Raw genomic sequence first — 16,725 nt, 5'->3', positions numbered from 1 at the left:
GTTTCCACCCATTGCTTCTTGTTCTGCCCTCAAGTGCTTTGGAGAATAGCTTGACTCCCTCTTCTTTATGGCAACCTCCATGGACATGGTGCACAGTATCACAGGATGGTTAAAAAGAGTCAAGATACGGGTGACAAATAACTAAAGTTATTCCAAGCCCTTTTTCGCTCCCTTTCCTCTGTAAATTCTTTGAATTATCCCAAAGCTGATTGCTCTAAGAATTAAGTAATTATAGTGGGAAGCCTTATGTTTTTGTCATTGAAGGCTGCTTTCCCAATTCGGCACAAATCTATTCTCGAGATAATTATAATTCCTGCAGTTACCAGACACTGAGAATCAGTGCTGTGTTGACTGAAAACCCCACAGTTCATAATCCTAACATCTGTTTCTGTTTTGCAACTGCTGTCTCTTGTTTTGTTTTTTACAATGGAGGACTCTAACGTTTTTCAATGTTTTTTTTTAATGTTGTAAGCTGCCCAGAGTTGATGGATACGACAATACATTTTAAATAATAAAATAAAATAATAATAGAATAAAATAATTAATAAATAATAAAATAATAAATAATAATAGAATAATAGAATAATAGAATAAAATAATAAATAATAAAAGAATAAAAGAATAAAATAATAAATAATAAAATAATAATAGAATAAAATAATTAAATAATTAAATAATAAATAATAAATAATAAATAATAAATAATAAATAATAAATAATAAATAATAAATAATAAATAATAAATAATAAATAATAAATAATAATAATAAATAATAATAATAAATAATAAATAATAAATAATAAATAATAAAAGAATAGAATAGAATTGAAATAAAATGAAGTGAAATAAAATGAAATAAAAAAATAATAAAATAAAATAACTAAAACAATAAAATAAAATAAAGTGAAATGAAATGAAATAAAATGAAATAAAAAATAATTAAATAAAAAATAGAAAATGAAATGAAATAAAAAGAACACAGGCACATGGAACGCTGTTCCCTTCCCACCAAAGGTGGTCCCTATTTTTCTACTTGCATTTTTTACATGCTTTCACACTGCTAGGTTGGCAGAAGCTGGGACAAGTCACACTCCGTTACGCGGCGCTAGGGACTCAAACCGCCGAACTTCCAACCTTTCTGATCGACAAGCTCAGCATCTTAGCCCCTGAGCCACCACGTCCCTGGAAAATGGATTTAGTGGAGGTGATAGAAGAAGCAGAGACTCTTGTTCTCAAAGATTTTTTCTGCCTTAACAAATTTTGGTGCAACTATTTTATTATTATTATTATTATTATTATTATTATTATTATTATTATTATTGTGTCTCATGATGTTTTCACTGATTCTCTTTAGGTCTCCCTGCCTTGGTGGTTGCAATCTCTGTGGGATTTACTAAAGCCAGGGGCTACGGCACGGGGAACTAGTGAGTAAGCAATTCCTTCTTTCCCTTTCTGTCTGTTCTGACCTAGGCTTCCCCAGCACCACAAAGCCGAGTCCTCGGCCCAATAAACCCCTTTTATTTAATGCACAGTGAATTCCTCTCCAGCAAAGACTTTCCTCTCCCACAGTCTTTCAAGATAGTTCACAATTACCGACCTTTATCAGGCTTGGTGAGTGGCCAGGCCGATATCTTTCAGACGCCACAATACTTGGCAAGAATGCAGGAAGGAACTAATTGTCTCCTGCAAACTCCACTCCCCTGTCGCTCCTCTTTTATTCCCTCTGGAAGGGGCCATTCGCCGTCCACTTCTGGCCTTACTCCCAAGTCGACCTTTGTTCCTTAGCTGTTCCCGTCGACTGGCAGCTCTGTGCATGCGCACACTGGGAACAGGCTCCAGCTGTTCATCTGCCTCACTGATCTCCGACACTGAAGGCAGCTGATAACTGTTGGACGGCTCTGGCCCTCCTCTCTGCCTCCGACACAGAGCCCTCCTCAGAGCCTTCCCCGGACTCCAGGACTGGCCCAGGTTCCTCCCCAACCTCTTCACTGTCCGAATCTGCTGCCAGGCCACAACACTGTCCAGCCATAGAAGTAATTCAGATTTGATACCAGGTAGCATTGTCATTGAGGAACAATCACTTATTCTCTAGCCCAGTGTTTCTCAACCTTGTCAACTTGAAGATGTCCGGACTTCAACTCCCAGAATTCCCCAGCCAGCGAATGCTGGCTGGGGAATTCTGGGAGTTGAAGTCCGGACATCTTCAAGTTGACAAGGTTGAAAAACACTGCTCTAGCCAGTCTTGCATCTCGGGAGAAAAAAACTCACGATTTCCTTCCTTTTTCTTTGCTTGGACTAAATTCTCCTCTTCTTCTTCCTTGCCTAGCTGTTGGCTATCTCTGGAGGGAGGCCTGCTCTACGCCTTCGTTGGACCGGCTGCCGCTGTGGTTTTGGTATATGATATCCCCCACCCCCTTCTGAATATTTCCCCTCTCTCTTATCTATGTCTTGCACATTCCTGAAGATGTTACAAAGCCTATGCTTTAGTGTTGGAAGAAACGTCCATCTGGATTCAGTTCCAAGTGGGGAGAAAGACACTGGAAACATGGAGGATGCTTGGAAAGATGGTTTTAATGGTGGACAGGACCCCATGACTTGGGCGTGGGGGGTAAAGGGAGGGGATGCTGAGATTGCCCTCGTTTAATGCCCTCTCTGGGCTTTTGAATTTGAGCGTCTATTCCGGTTTTCAGACTCCCATGAGGCCATGCAGGGCAACTCTGTAGGCTGTGCTTTGAGTCCCATGCTTGGTTGACTCTTGCTGGGTGATGGTGTAATGAAAGGGCTTTGGGATTCCTATTATGGCTCTGCCTGAAGGAGGCGAATCTTTGTTATGTAGAATAACACTGGCTCAGGCCTTAATGGCCCATTGACAAAGGAGCTGCGTTTCTTTCTCCCTTTTGGGGAGAAATATTCTGCCCTTTTAATATTTCCTGAAATATTTCTTTTTTCTAGGAGAGGGCTGGGGGCTAAATAAAAATGGTTGAAAGGAGCTACAGACCTCACCTACACCCCATGATTTTCAGCCATCCATCATTTTAAATAAAATTAAATAAAACTAGGACAAAGCTTAATTGATCCCTTTAAAGGAATTGCAGAAGATAGCGGTCCTGAAGGCTATTTCTTATGTTAATTAAACAGAGCCTCCAGGGCCAGTAGCAATATGCTTTTAACTGCAGTTAAAGGCAGAGAAGACATCAGCTGAGAAAATTAAGCAGGGGGTATAAATGGAAGGGCCTAAATTAGTGGGAAATGATTTCCCTGGAATGCAAGGAAAGAAATGAGCTGCGATTTTATTTCCCTTGCTAGACCTTGGTCCTGGGGCTAACGTGTCTTATATGTGAAGCTTCAAAGAGGCCAAGTTGGAAGGGTTCCACCTATTGTACAACTAGTAGAATGTATGAATGTAAATAACATAACAGGTATCATCTAGAACAGTGGTCTCCAACCTTGGCAACTTTAAGACTTGTGGACTTCAACTCCCAGAGTTCCTCAGCCAGCAAAGAGTTGAAGTCCACAAGTCTTAAAGTTGCCAAGGTTGGAGACCACTGATCTAGAAGACTCTGAGGACTTCTTCTGAGCAATATGCTGGGAGTGACTCTCTCCATGAAAGAGGGCTCCAAACTGTGGCAATTTTAAGACTTAGCAAGAGCAATAGCACTTAGACTTATGTACTGCTTTCCAGCCCTCTCTAAGCGGTTTACAGAGTCAGCATATTTGCCCCCAACAATCTGGGTCCTCATTTTACCGACCTCACAAGGATGGAAGGCTGAGCCAACTTGAGGCCGGTGAGATTTGAACTACCAAATTGCAGTCAGCTGGCAGTCAGCAGAAGTAGCCTGCAGTACTGCACTCTAACCACTGTGCCACCACGGCCCTTCCTTCCTTCCTTCCTTCCTTCCTTCCTTCCTTCCTTCCTTCCTTCCTTCCTTCCTACCTACCTACCTACCTACCTACCTACCTTCCTTCCTTCCTTCCTTCCTTCCTTCCTTCCCACTTAGCAATAGCACTTAGACTTATATACTGCTTTACAGTGCTTTCCAGCCCTCTCTAAGTGGTTTACAGAGTCAGCCTCTTGCCCTCAACAATCTGGGCCCTCATTTTACCCACCTCGGAAGGATGGAAGGCTGAGTCAACCTTGAGCCTGGTGAGATTCGAACTGCCAAACTGCAGTCAACCGGCAGTCAGCAGAAGAAGCCTGCAGTACTGCACTCTAACCACTCTGTCACTGTGGTTCACTTCACCTCCCAAAATTGCCCAGCCAGTCAATAAGAAGATTGTAACCAAGTATAATAGCAAGGAGGCAATTGTAGCTTGTTCATATTACCAACCTGTTTTCCGGGTTTCAGCATGAGCTCCAATCCCTAAAATACTCAAGCGAACTGCAACTGCACCCTAAGTTAACCAAGATCAAAATTAAACCAACTTTAGAATAGAATAACAGAGTTGGAAGGGACCTTGGAGGTCTTCTAGTCCAACCCCCTGCTTAGCCAGGAAACCCTACACCACTTCAGACGAATGGCTATCCAACCTCCTATTAAAAACTTCCAGTGTTGGAGCATTTTACAGCTTCCGGAGGCAAGTTGTTCCACTGATTATTTGTTCTGACTGTCAGGAAATTTCTCCTTAGTTCTAACTTTGCATCTTGGGTGAAGGCATCTGCTGGGACATCAGCTGGCCAGGTTCAGCATCTGAGCCCTTCAGTGAAGAGGCCACCTCCATTTTGATATGAGATCATTTTGCTTATTTATTTGGTAATATGAGCAAGTTACAGAGTTGCTATAAAGGTAAAGGTTCCCCTCGCACATATGTGCTAGTCGTTCCAGACTCTAGGGGGAGGTGCTCATCTCCATTTCAAAGCCGAAGAGCCAGCACTTTTCGGAGACGTCTCTGTGGTTATGTGGCAGGCATGACTAAACGCTGAAAGTGCACAGAACGCTGTTCCCTTCCCACCAAAGGTGGTTCCTATTTTTCTACTTGTGCTTTCGAGCTGCTAGGTTGGCAGAAGCTGGGACAAGTCACGGGAGCTCACTCCATTACGGGGCTCTAGGGATTCGAACCGCCGAACTGCCGACCTTTCTGACCGACGAGCTCAGCGTCTTAGCCACTGAGCCACCACGCCCCCTTTCTACATTTGGTTATAATCTACATATTGGCTGGCTAGGGGATTCTGGGAGTTGAAGCCCACAAGTCTTAAAGTTGCCAAGCCTGGGCATCCCTGGGACATGAGTGAAATTAGCCAAATGCAAAAAAAGTCTCCGTTTACTCAAAAGAGGTAGACAACTCCTACAAACACACACAGACAAATACAAGTATACAGGGTTTTTCTGACAATTAGTATTCTTTGGAATTCTCCTGGGGGGGGGGAATATTGGTTGGGTTCTAATGTTTGTTGTCTCGGAGACCAAACATTCATGGTACAAAATGATGCCGAGATTCAAAAATGTTCCAAGGTCCATGGAGCTTGCTAGAAACCCAGCTGGGACTCAGGTGTCTTCTTCTCCAGAAGTTCCTAGACTAAGTAGCTGGGGAAGATCTGAGAGGATTTTTTTGCATCACACCTGACCAGGTTTCCAAGTCAACTTTTCTGTTGTTTCTCTTCCAACAGGTAAACATGGTTATTGGCATTCTGGTGTTTAACAAACTTGTATCCAAAGATGGAATAACTGATAAGAAACTGAAGGAACGGGCAGGGTAGGCCTCTTCTATCAATCCTTCCTCTAAGAAAACAAGCAAAAAGATTATATATTTGATGTAGATATATTGCAAAGTCATTTTCGATAACCAGGCATGTTTACGGCGAGAGAGAAACGGTTTGTTTGGGGGAGAAGAAAAGCTGTAACCAGCCCTCTGTCTTACTTCTTTTGACTTGTGGCATGGAAGGAGCATGGAGGGATACCACCGGCGTGATTTGTTAGAAAGGCATAAACGCAACAGAAACCTCTACGGAGATTCTCCATCATCCAGGTCAAGGTGCTTTTTTTCAAGAGGCAACTGGACTTTCTATTTTGTTCTTTGAAGACTTCTTGCTTCTCATTCAAGAAGCTTCTTCAGCTCCGACTAGATGGTGGGGAAGGGAAGGATTTGTTTGTTCACCTCAAAGATAAAGCACCCAGGCACCCAGTGGTGGGATTCAGCCAGTTCGCACCTATTCGGGAGAACCGGTTGGTGACTTTCTAAGTAGTTCAGAGAACCGATTGTTGGAAGAAATCTCCTTTTGTTTTTTCCCCCCACTTTACAGGGCTAATCCTGTAAGGAAGGCAGGAAGGAAACATTCTGGTGTTGTTTCTAGCCTCATCTTTGTTGTCCTGCTTACAGAAACTGCCTCTCCGGTTAACCCTTATTCCATTGTAACAGCTAAGGCGAAGCGCCCATCGACCTGAGTGACCTTGAGTTGGCCATGCCCACCCAATCACATGACCACCGAGCCCCACCTACCCAGATAGTCATTAGGGCAGAGAACCGGTTGTTAAATTATTTGAATCCCACCACTGATCCAGACACAAACTGTGCAACCTAGTATACGCAGTACAATGCAATAGCAATAGCAGTTAGACTTATATACCGCTTCATAGGGCTTTCAGCCCTCTCTAAGCGGTTTACAGAGTCAGCATATCACCCCCAACAACAATCTGGGTCCTCATTTCACCCACCTCGGAAGGATGGAAGGCTGAGTCAATCTTGAGCCGGTGAGATTTGAACCGCCGAACTGCAGTTAGCAGTCAGCTGAAGTAGCCTGCAGTACTGCACTCTAACAACTGCGCCACCTCGGCTCTGTCCTGTGCAATCTGTATATTGGGGAAACAAAACAACCACTTCACAAACATATGGCACACAGCATAGGAGACCACACCCATCAGGATGACATTCAGTCCATCAGCATTTAAAAGACACAGGATGCTCTTCTGAAGACAGCAAAGTCCACCTTTTGCACAGAGAGGATTGCTGGCTTGAAAGAGGACATCTATGTCCAAATTGAACAGCCGTCTCTCAACAGAGGGGGAGGGATACAACATCACCTGTCTCCTATCTACAACAACAGTCCTTTCAGCAGTTCTAAGAAGGCTCTGCACTCATTTGCGCTACTCAGGTGACCCCGAGGTCACAGATAAACCTCCAAGTGGCCTCAAGGGCTCTCTATAAAGGATGCAAATGACCAGCTTTCTCTGCAAGGAGTATAAATCCTTCCATTCCTCCACCATCAAGTCGAAACTGAAGAAGCTTCTTAGATGAGAAGCAAAAAAGTCTTCGAAGTTAAACCAGAAAGTCCAGTTGGCTCTTGAAAAAAAGCACCTTTGGGGCTCGTTAAAATGAACTGAGCATCAAGAATATATGCGACAGGGACAATGATGGGTCTCTGGATGAAGATATGGCGATGAGTTGCCCACATCTAAAGTGAAAGATAAGGGTATCTTTCCATTTCACTATTTAGAAGAACTAGATGAAGATGTCTACATTCACCTTTGTTTCAGAAGAAGCTTTGGCTCATGCTCTTAGACCTCAAAGCAGGGGTGGGTTTCAACCGGTTCGCGGCGATCCCCGCGAACCGGTTGGTCGGCGAACCCGGAAGTAAGTAACTTCCGGGAACGGCGAAGGGCCCACCCGCCCGCCCGCGTTCCTTACCCGGTTTTGATGAGTTCTGCGCTTCCACGCATGCGCAGGACGCATACAGTGCCTGCGCGATCCTCCAGGAGCAGCTGGAGCATCGCACAGAGGCTAGTACGCCTGCGTGCGCTGCACGCGTGCACGAGGACGCCGCCGGCCCCGTTCCAACCGAACCGGTTGGAACGGGGCGAGAAACCCAGCCCTGCCTCAAAGAGAAATCTGCAGTCAATCCAACTTTGAGATCTTCTAACATAATTGTGATTCTCCTTCCAAAAGATGCCCAACCTGACTATCAAAGTTGGCCAGAATAGCGTTTCTGGTTTCATAGAGGATGACATTCTGGCTAGAAGAATGATCACCTTTGAAGTTCTTGATGCCCACTGAACTTGATGGTTTCCTTGCAGACGTTTCATTATCAAACTAAGGCCCTGATGATGTTCCCTAGTTTGGTCATGAAATGCCTGCAAGAAAATAGCCACCACGCTCAGAGATCTCCAAGGACTCCACAATTCAAATCTGAGCTACAAATACTCTCTTCTTTTGATCTTGGGTTTGGGTGGAAACTGTAGTTTGATGAGTTCTGCTTACAGTACTCAATTCCAGGTGGTTGGAATGGCCGGCAGTAGATCCGTGTTTCCCCATTTTGGCTGTTTTGCGTGGACTTCAACTCCCAGAATTCCACAGCCAGCATGGCTGGCTGTGGAATTCTGGGAGTTGAAGTCCACACATTGTAGAATGGCCAGGGTTGCGTAACACCGAATGAGATGTAGCGTTCTACAATGTGGAAAGAGGACGTAAGGAGCTAGGCTTCCTTGTATTGCAGCAAAGATGTTTGAAATATCACACACACACACACACACACACACACACACACACACACACCATTTCACATCACTAGCCTTTTAAGCATAAAAATGCTATCAGCTTCCAAATCCATCACAAATTGAACTCTGAGCAGAGGTGGTTTGCCGCCGGTTCGCACTGGTTCGGGCGAATTCGGTAGTGGTGGTGTCGTGAGACTGCACCCAGCCACCCACCCGGACATCCTCAAGGACCTTCTGTGCATGCGCAGAAGGTTCTGTGCATGCCCAAGCGCACACACTCCTGTTACCGAACTGATAGTGAAGAATATAGAGCGCTATTACTGACTCTGACGCATTCGATTTCTAAAAGTACAAATGTATTTAGATACACCATATTGGCACAAACGGGTGAAACACCGGTACTTAAGTTCCCGGGGTTTTCACCCCGATATAAAGTTCCAGTTTTCTCAAGTTTCCAAAACAACTGTCACATTGTCCAACCAAGATGGGAGCTGGTTGCTCAGAGACATCTATCCTCCTCCTCCTCTGGTCAGGCAGATGTTGGAATGTGGCTGATTCAGTGGTGGGATCCTACCAGTTCAGACCGGTTCAGCCGAACCGGTAGTGGTTCAGCAGCATGGATCTCTGGAACCAGCAGCGAACCAGGCCTGCCGCACCCCCGAACCAGTTCCCCAGGCGGCATCGGCGGTGGCACCATCTTGTTTTTCGGTTCTTACACATGCAGAACAATTTTAATCGCTATGTGCATGCATGTGCAGCGTGCATCAAGTACGCGCAAAGCACACGCACAAGTAAACCAGTAGTAGTGCCTGCCAGAACCCACCCCTGGGCTGATTCATCAGTTAGGAATGATGTTGTGAGTGAAGGCTCCACCCCCCTTCCGCCTTGACCTGGGTCAATCTGAAATCATGTCAGAATGCCCAAACAATCCCACATTCAGACTTGACCAATGCATCTTAAGGACTTCCCGGGTTGAACCAAGCCACCTGAGGTTTCTTTCCTGGAACCCAGAACTCAAAACCTGGAAAGTTTCTTCTGAACATGATTCCTGAATCATTAGGTCAGGTTGAGTCCATCTTCCATTGAATGCTTCTGCAACAAACTCACCCATGCCACAGTCGTCAAATAAATTTGCAGATCCCTTCATATTAAATGGGGAGACCAAAGGAACTGGGAACTAAGGCAGAATTTAGTGTGCAGATTCAACCCAGGCTCATCCCAGAACCAAGCCGATGTTTCCAAAGGCACATCGTTTCCAGAATTGCTTTACGGGCAATGCTGTCGTATTAAAAACATCACCAAAATCTTTAAAATTAAATCCTGCTTCAGTTGGTTATCGACTTAAATTAAATCCTGCTTCAGCTGGTTATCGACTGTGACGAGTAGATCTTTAGGAAAGGGGAGGGAACTGATATATATATATATAGAGAGAGAGATATAGAGATATTTATTTATGGCTTCCCGTTATGTTAATTTCTTTGCTCGTTTGTGAACCTGCTTTAAAGTTGTGCTTTTCAATGTGCAAATGAACTTGTGGGTGCATTAGCTGTGCAGGACATGACACTGTCTGAAGGGGTTAAGAGCTGTGTCATCCCTGGTCACTGAACTGGTGAACTTCAGGCCAGAGGGGTTCCCCACCCCCCAAACTGGGCTGGAAAGTAAGAAGGGAGTAAATTTTGCTAGCAGATTACAAGATGTGTAACTATACCGTGTTTCCCCGAAAACAAGACAAGGTCTTACTTTCTTTTGACCCCTGAAATAAGTGCTTGGCCTTATTTTCGGGAAGGTCATTATTTTTGAGGTGCAGGAGGCGGGGAGCGTGGTGACCTCATGGCTGCTGCTGCATTGCAATATTTTCAGGGAGGGCTTATTTTCAGGGGAGGGCTTATTTTAGCGCATGCACTCAAAAGCCCGATTGGGCTTATTATCCGGGGAGGTCTTATTTTTTGGGAAAACAGAGTACATGGCACCAAACTAAACAGGACGTACGACCACAATCGAGTCCCAACTTCCATTGCCAAGGGAAACGTTTGTTAAGTGAGTTTGTCCCATTTTACGACCTTTCTTGCCACGGTCGTTAAGTGAATCACTGCAAGTTGCAAAAGGGGTCAAATCGCCGTTAAGCAAATTTGAATTCCACCCACCCCTTGACTTGGCTTGTCAGAAGGTCGCCAAAGCGTGACCCAGGGACACAGCGACCGTCATAAATTGGAGTCAGTTGCCCAGCGTTCTGAAGTTGGATCACATGGATCACATGATGGTGGGGATGCTTCAAGGGTTGTCAGGGTCGAAAAGGGGCCACAAGTCACTTTTTTTCAGCGATGTTGTGACTTTGAAGGGTCCCCAATTGAACTGTTTGTAAGTCAAATTATAAGTTACATCAGCAATGAAAAAAGCGACTTACAACTCTTGTTCACACTTACGGCCATTGCCCCATCCCCGGAGTCATGTGATCAAAATCCAGACGCTTGGAAATTGGCCCCTATTTGTGACGGTCGCCATGTCCCGGGGTGAAGTGATTGTTCTGAGTGAGGCTTCCCCAGCAGCCTGAAGCCGAGTCCTCGTCCCGATAAACCCCTTTTATTTAATGCACAGTGAATTCCTCTCCAGCAAAGTGTTTCCTCTCCCACAATCATTCAAGATAGTTCACAATTACCGACCTTTATCAGGTTTGGAGAGCGGCCAGGCCGAGATCTTTCAGACGCCGCAATGCTTGGCAAGAATGCCGGAATGGACTAATGGTCTCCTGCAAACTCCACTCCCCTGTCACTTCTCTTTTATTCCCTATGGGAGGGGCCATTCCAGGGGTGGGTTTCAGGCGGTTCGCGGCGGTCCCCGCAAACCGGTTGGTCGGCGAACCTGGAAGTAAGTAACTTCCGGGAACGCCAAAGGCTCCACCCGCCCGCCCACGTTTCTTACCCGTTTTTGATGAGTTCTGCGCTTCCACGCATGCGCAGGACGCATACAGCGCCTGCGCGATCCTCCAGGAGCAGCTGGAGCATCGCACAGACGCTAGTACGCATGCGTGCACTGCGCGCGTGCACGAGGACGCCGCCGGCCCCGTTCCAACCGAACTGGTTGGAACAGGGCGAGAAACCCACCCCTGGGCCATTCATCATCCACCTGTGGCCTTACTCCCAAGTCGACTCCTGTTCTTTTGCTGTTCCCTTCGTCTGGCAGCTCTGCCCATGCGCACACTGGGAACAGGCTCCAGCTGTTCGTCTGCCTCACTGATCTCCGACACTGAAGGCAGCTGATAACTGTCGGACGGCCCTGGCCCTCCTCTCTGCCTCCGACACAGAGCCCTCCTCAGAGCCTCCCCCAGACTCCAGGACTGGCCCATCTTCCTCCCCAACCTCCCCACTGTCCGAATCTGCTGCCGGCTCTTCTGGCCGCTGGCGGGCCAAAACAGTGATCCCCGTTTGGGACCTTCTGACCAACAAAGTCAAGGGAGAAGCCAGGTTCACTCAACAATAGTGTGACTAACTTAATAACGGCTGCAGTTCACTTAACAACGGTGGTAAGAAAGGTCGTAAAACAGGACCCTTCCAAAGTATTTCGCTTGGCAACCAAAAATTTGGGTGGCTCAATTGCAGTCAAGGACTAGCTGATCTTTTGGCCAGTCAGGAAGACACCTTGGATGGTTGTGGTTTTGCCATGTAGATCTGGTTTCCATAAGCCATATGACCACCCCCACCCCCCCAAAGCAAGATGTTGGGTGATGGGGATCCTGAGCCAAGCAAAGCTCTGGAACTTTCTTTTGTGGACCTTCAGTGTCCCTTTTCTATCTCCGGGATGATGTTCAGCTATCAAAGCCAGAGTTTCAAGATGATGTGGGGGAACCCACAGAAGGCAGTCACAATTTGGACGGTCCATACTTTCCAATCATGTTCTGTCCAGGTTCTTTGACACAGCCCAAGACCTCTTTGGGCAAGAGGGGGAAGGGGTTGTGACTGATGGTTTCCTGGGCCTGGTATGTTAAAGTTGAGAGTGTTAACCCTTCCCTGTCCTGTTATTTGGTTTTCTCTCTTCCTTTCCCTCTCTCTTTCTCTCTTTCTTTCAAGCTTCTGGGGTTTTGGTTCTCATTTTGTTCAACTTCCTCCTTTTATTCTTTTTGTTGAATATCCTTCTTCCCTTCTTTTTCTCCCTCTCTTCTCCTTCCTCTATCTCCTCCCTCCCTTCCTTCCCCCTCCCTCCCCTATTTCTTCCTTCCTTCCATCCCTCCCTTCTTTCTTCATTTCCTCCCTCCTGCCTTCTCATACATTTCCTTTCCTTCCCTCTCTCCCTCCCCTATACCCATCCACCCACCCACCCAACACACCCACCCACCCACCCACCCACCCACCCACCCATCCATCCATCCATCCATCCATCCATCCATCCATCTATCTATCTATCTATCTATCTATCTATCTATCTATCTATCTATCTATCTATCTATCATCCATCCACCTCCCTGTCTATTTATCTATCATCTTTCATCTATCTAAAAGAGCCGAGGTGGCGCAGTGGTTAGGGTGCAGTACTGCAGGCCACTTCAGCTGACTGTTATCTGCAGTACGGCGGTTCAAATCTCACCGGCTCAAGGTTAACTCAGCCTTCCATCCTTCCGAGGTGGGTGAAATGAGGACCCAGACTGTGGGGGCAATATGTTGACTCTGTAAACCGCTTAGAGAGGTCTGAAAGCCCTATGAAGCGGTATATAAGTCTAATAGCTATTGCTATTGCTACTATCTATGTATCATCTATCTATCTATCATCTATCTATCTATCTATCTATCTATCTATCTATCTATCTATCTATCTATCATCTATCTATCTATCTATCTACCCCTCTCTCCCTCCCTCCTTCCCTCAAACCATCTCTTCCTTCCCCCTTTCTTCTTCCTTTCTTTTTTCTTTCTTTCTACCCTCACTCCCTCCCCCTCACACATTTTCTTCCTTCCTTTCTCCCTCCTTCACACTTGCACATGCCTTTCTTTTTTCCTTCCTTCCCTCCCTCCCTCCCATCACACCCCTCACTATTTCCACCCTCCTTCTCACACATTTCCTCCCTCCCTCCCTCCCTCCCTCTTTCCCCCTATCACCCACCCCCCACCCCTCCCAGGTTCTGTTTGTGCTCACCAGCAAAGTGTTTTGTTTCGTTTCAGTCTTTTAATTTTAATTGCAGTCAGATGGCCGTGCCCCTTTACGGCATCACGCTCAAATGTTCCAAGTGTGGAGTGGTGTCTTCTCCCGACGTTTCGGCCACAGCCACCAGTAACGCCATGTTAGTTCCTCTAATTTCAACTTCCTTTCTTTTTCTGATGAGGAGTATTGATTGATTGGAGTTAGAGGTTTCTTCCATGCCGCTTTTCCACCTCTGATGTCCTTCCTTCCTTCCTTCCTTCCTTCCTTCCTGTTTTTTCCTTCCTTCCTTCCTTCCTTCCTTCCTTCCTTCCTTCCTGTTTTTCCTTCCTTCCTTCCTGTTTTTTCCTTCCTTCCTTCCTTCCTTCCTTCCTTCCTTCCTTCCTGTTTTTTCCTTCCTTCCTTCCTTCCTTCCTGTTTTTTCCTTCCTTCCTTCCTTCCTTCCTTCCTTCCTTCCCATTTTTTCCTTCCTCCCTTCCTTCCTGTTTTTTCCTTCCTTCCTGTTTTTTCCTTCCTTCCTTCCTTCCTTCCTGTTTTTTTCCTTCCTTCCTTCCTTCCGTCCTTCCTTCCTTTTTCTCCTTCCTTCCTTCCTTCCTTCCTGTTTTTTCCTTCCTTCCTTCCTGTTTTTTCCTTCCTTCCTTCCTTCCTTCCTTCCTTCCTTCCTTCCTTCCTTCCTTCCTTCCTGTTTTTTTCCCCCTTGTTCTTCCCTTGGTTCACATTCAGCTGTCAAATTTGTTAAAATCTATCCCTTGGTCGGGCCCCTCCCCAGAGGTGGCTCTTACTTACTTTCCCTACCAGTTTGCAAATATGAGCGCATGTGTCCCATCCACACATGCTCTCAGCCTTCTGCACATGCGCTCTGATCGCACGTGTGGGTTGCACACATGCGCACGGCTTGAAAACCAGCCCAAAGAGGACAGTATAGAGCCATTTCCACTAGCGGTTCGGGGGAAGCAGTCCGAACCTGGCTGAATGCCACCTCTGTCCCTCTCTCTATCGATAGCTTAAAACCCTGGGCCTTTTGCAAGATAAAAATTGGTTAAACACCTCCACGAGTGATCCCTGATTTGCAACCACAATTGAGCCGAAAAGTGATGTTGCCGAGCAAGATAGTTATTAAGTGAGTTTTGTTTCATTTTGCAACTTTTCTTACCACGTTTGCAAAGCCAGTCCCTGCAGCTATTAAGTATGCCACACGGTCATTAAGTGAACCTGGCTTCCTCATGGACTTTGCTTATTAGGGGGCACAAAATGGGGATCATGTGACCCAGGGATCCTGCAACAGCCATAAGTACCAGTCAGTTTCTAAGCGCCTGGATTTTGATCACAGGCTGCAAAGATCACATCACTTTTTTTTGCAGTGCCATTGTGATCCGGAACGGTCACCAAACAAACGTTTGCAACTCAAGGACCTCGGGAGAATGGGATCCCCTTTCGTGACCTTCTGACAAGCCAGGTCAATGGGAAAGCCAGATTCACTCCCCAGCCACGCTCCTGATTTTGACAGCTGCAGCCATTCGTTTAACAACAGTAGCAAGACCGGTCTTAAAATGGGGCAATGCTCTTTTCACAACTGTCTTGCTTAACAACAGAAATGTCAGGCTCGATTGTGGTTATAATCTAAGGATGACCGATAGATAGATAGATAGATAGATAGATAGATAGATAGATAGATAGATAGATAGATAGATAGATAGATATGGATGGATAGTTGGAGATAGAGAGATAGAGATAGATGAGAGAGAGGATAGAGTAGAGATAGACAGACAGAGAAATAGATAGATAGATAGATAGATAGATAGATAGATAGATAGATAGATAGATAGATATGGATGGATAGTTGGAGATAGAGAGATAGAGATAGATGAGAGAGAGGATAGAGTAGAGATAGACAGACAGAGAAATAGATAGATAGATAGATAGATAGATAGATAGATAGATAGATAGATAGATAGATAGATAGATAGATAGATATGGATGGATAGTTGGAGATAGAGAGATAGAGATAGATGAGAGAGAGGATAGAGTAGAGATAGACAGACAGAGAAATAGATAGATAGATAGATAGATAGATAGATAGATAGATAGATAGATATGGATGGATAGTTGGAGATAGAGAGATAGAGATAGATGAGAGAGAGGATAGAGTAGAGATAGACAGACAGAGAAATAGATAGATAGATAGATAGATAGATAGATAGATAGATAGATAGATAGATGATAGATATGGATGGATAGTTGGAGATAGAGAGATAGAGATAGATGAGAGAGAGGATAGAGTAGAGATAGACAGACAGAGAAATAGATAGATAGATAGATAGATAGATAGATAGATAGATAGATAGATAGATATGATAGATATAGATAGATAGATAGATAGATAGATAGATAGATAGATAGATAGATAGATAGATAGATAGATATGGATGGATAGTTGGAGATAGAGAGATAGAGATAGATGAGAGAGAGGATAGAGTAGAGATAGACAGACAGAGAAATAGATAGATAGATAGATAGATAGATAGATAGATAGATAGATAGATAGATAGATATGGATGGATAGTTGGAGATAGAGAGATAGAGATAGATGAGAGAGAGGATAGAGTAGAGATAGACAGACAGAGAAATAGATAGATAGATAGATAGATATGGATGGATAGTTGGAGATAGAGAGATAGAGATAGATGAGAGAGAGGATAGAGTAGAGATAGACAGACAGAGAAATAGATAGATAGATAGATAGATAGATAGATAGATAGATAGATAGATAGATAGATAGATAGATAGATAGATAGATATGGATGGATAGTTGGAGATAGAGAGATAGAGATAGATGAGAGAGAGGATAGAGTAGAGATAGGCAGACAGAGAAATAGATAGATAGATAGATAGATAGATAGATAGATAGATAGATAGATAGATAGATAGATAGATATGGATGGATAGTTGGAGATAGAGAGATAGAGATAGATGAGAGAGAGGATAGAGTAGAGATAGACAGACAGAGAAATAGATAGATAGATAGATAGATAGATAGATAGATAGATAGATAGATAGATAGATGCTAGATGGATGGATGGATGGATGGATGGATGGATGGATAGATAGATAGATAGATAGATAGATAGATAGATAGATAGATAGATAGATAGATAGATATAGATAGATAGA

General features: G+C 44.8%; 1 protein-coding gene across 1 annotated transcript in view; it reads left to right on the top strand.

Annotated features, from left to right (window-relative positions):
• Positions 1-1,363: 1,363 nt before the first annotated feature.
• Positions 1,364-16,725, top strand: part of LOC116523295 (adhesion G protein-coupled receptor B1-like) — a 53,829-nt gene continuing 38,467 nt past the window's right edge. The window contains exons 1-4 of the mRNA XM_032238400.1: positions 1,364-1,425; positions 2,328-2,394; positions 5,607-5,692; positions 13,598-13,696. Of these exons, the coding sequence (XP_032094291.1) occupies positions 5,613-5,692; positions 13,598-13,696 (179 nt within the window). The 5' untranslated portion in view covers positions 1,364-1,425; positions 2,328-2,394; positions 5,607-5,612. The remainder of the gene's footprint in view (positions 1,426-2,327; positions 2,395-5,606; positions 5,693-13,597; positions 13,697-16,725) is intronic.

The sequence above is a fragment of the Thamnophis elegans genome, unplaced genomic scaffold (assembly GCF_009769535.1).
Source record: "Thamnophis elegans isolate rThaEle1 unplaced genomic scaffold, rThaEle1.pri scaffold_152_arrow_ctg1, whole genome shotgun sequence".
In the NCBI taxonomy this organism is placed as follows: domain Eukaryota; kingdom Metazoa; phylum Chordata; class Lepidosauria; order Squamata; family Colubridae; genus Thamnophis; species Thamnophis elegans.
This window is presented reverse-complemented; position numbering and strand designations above follow the sequence as displayed.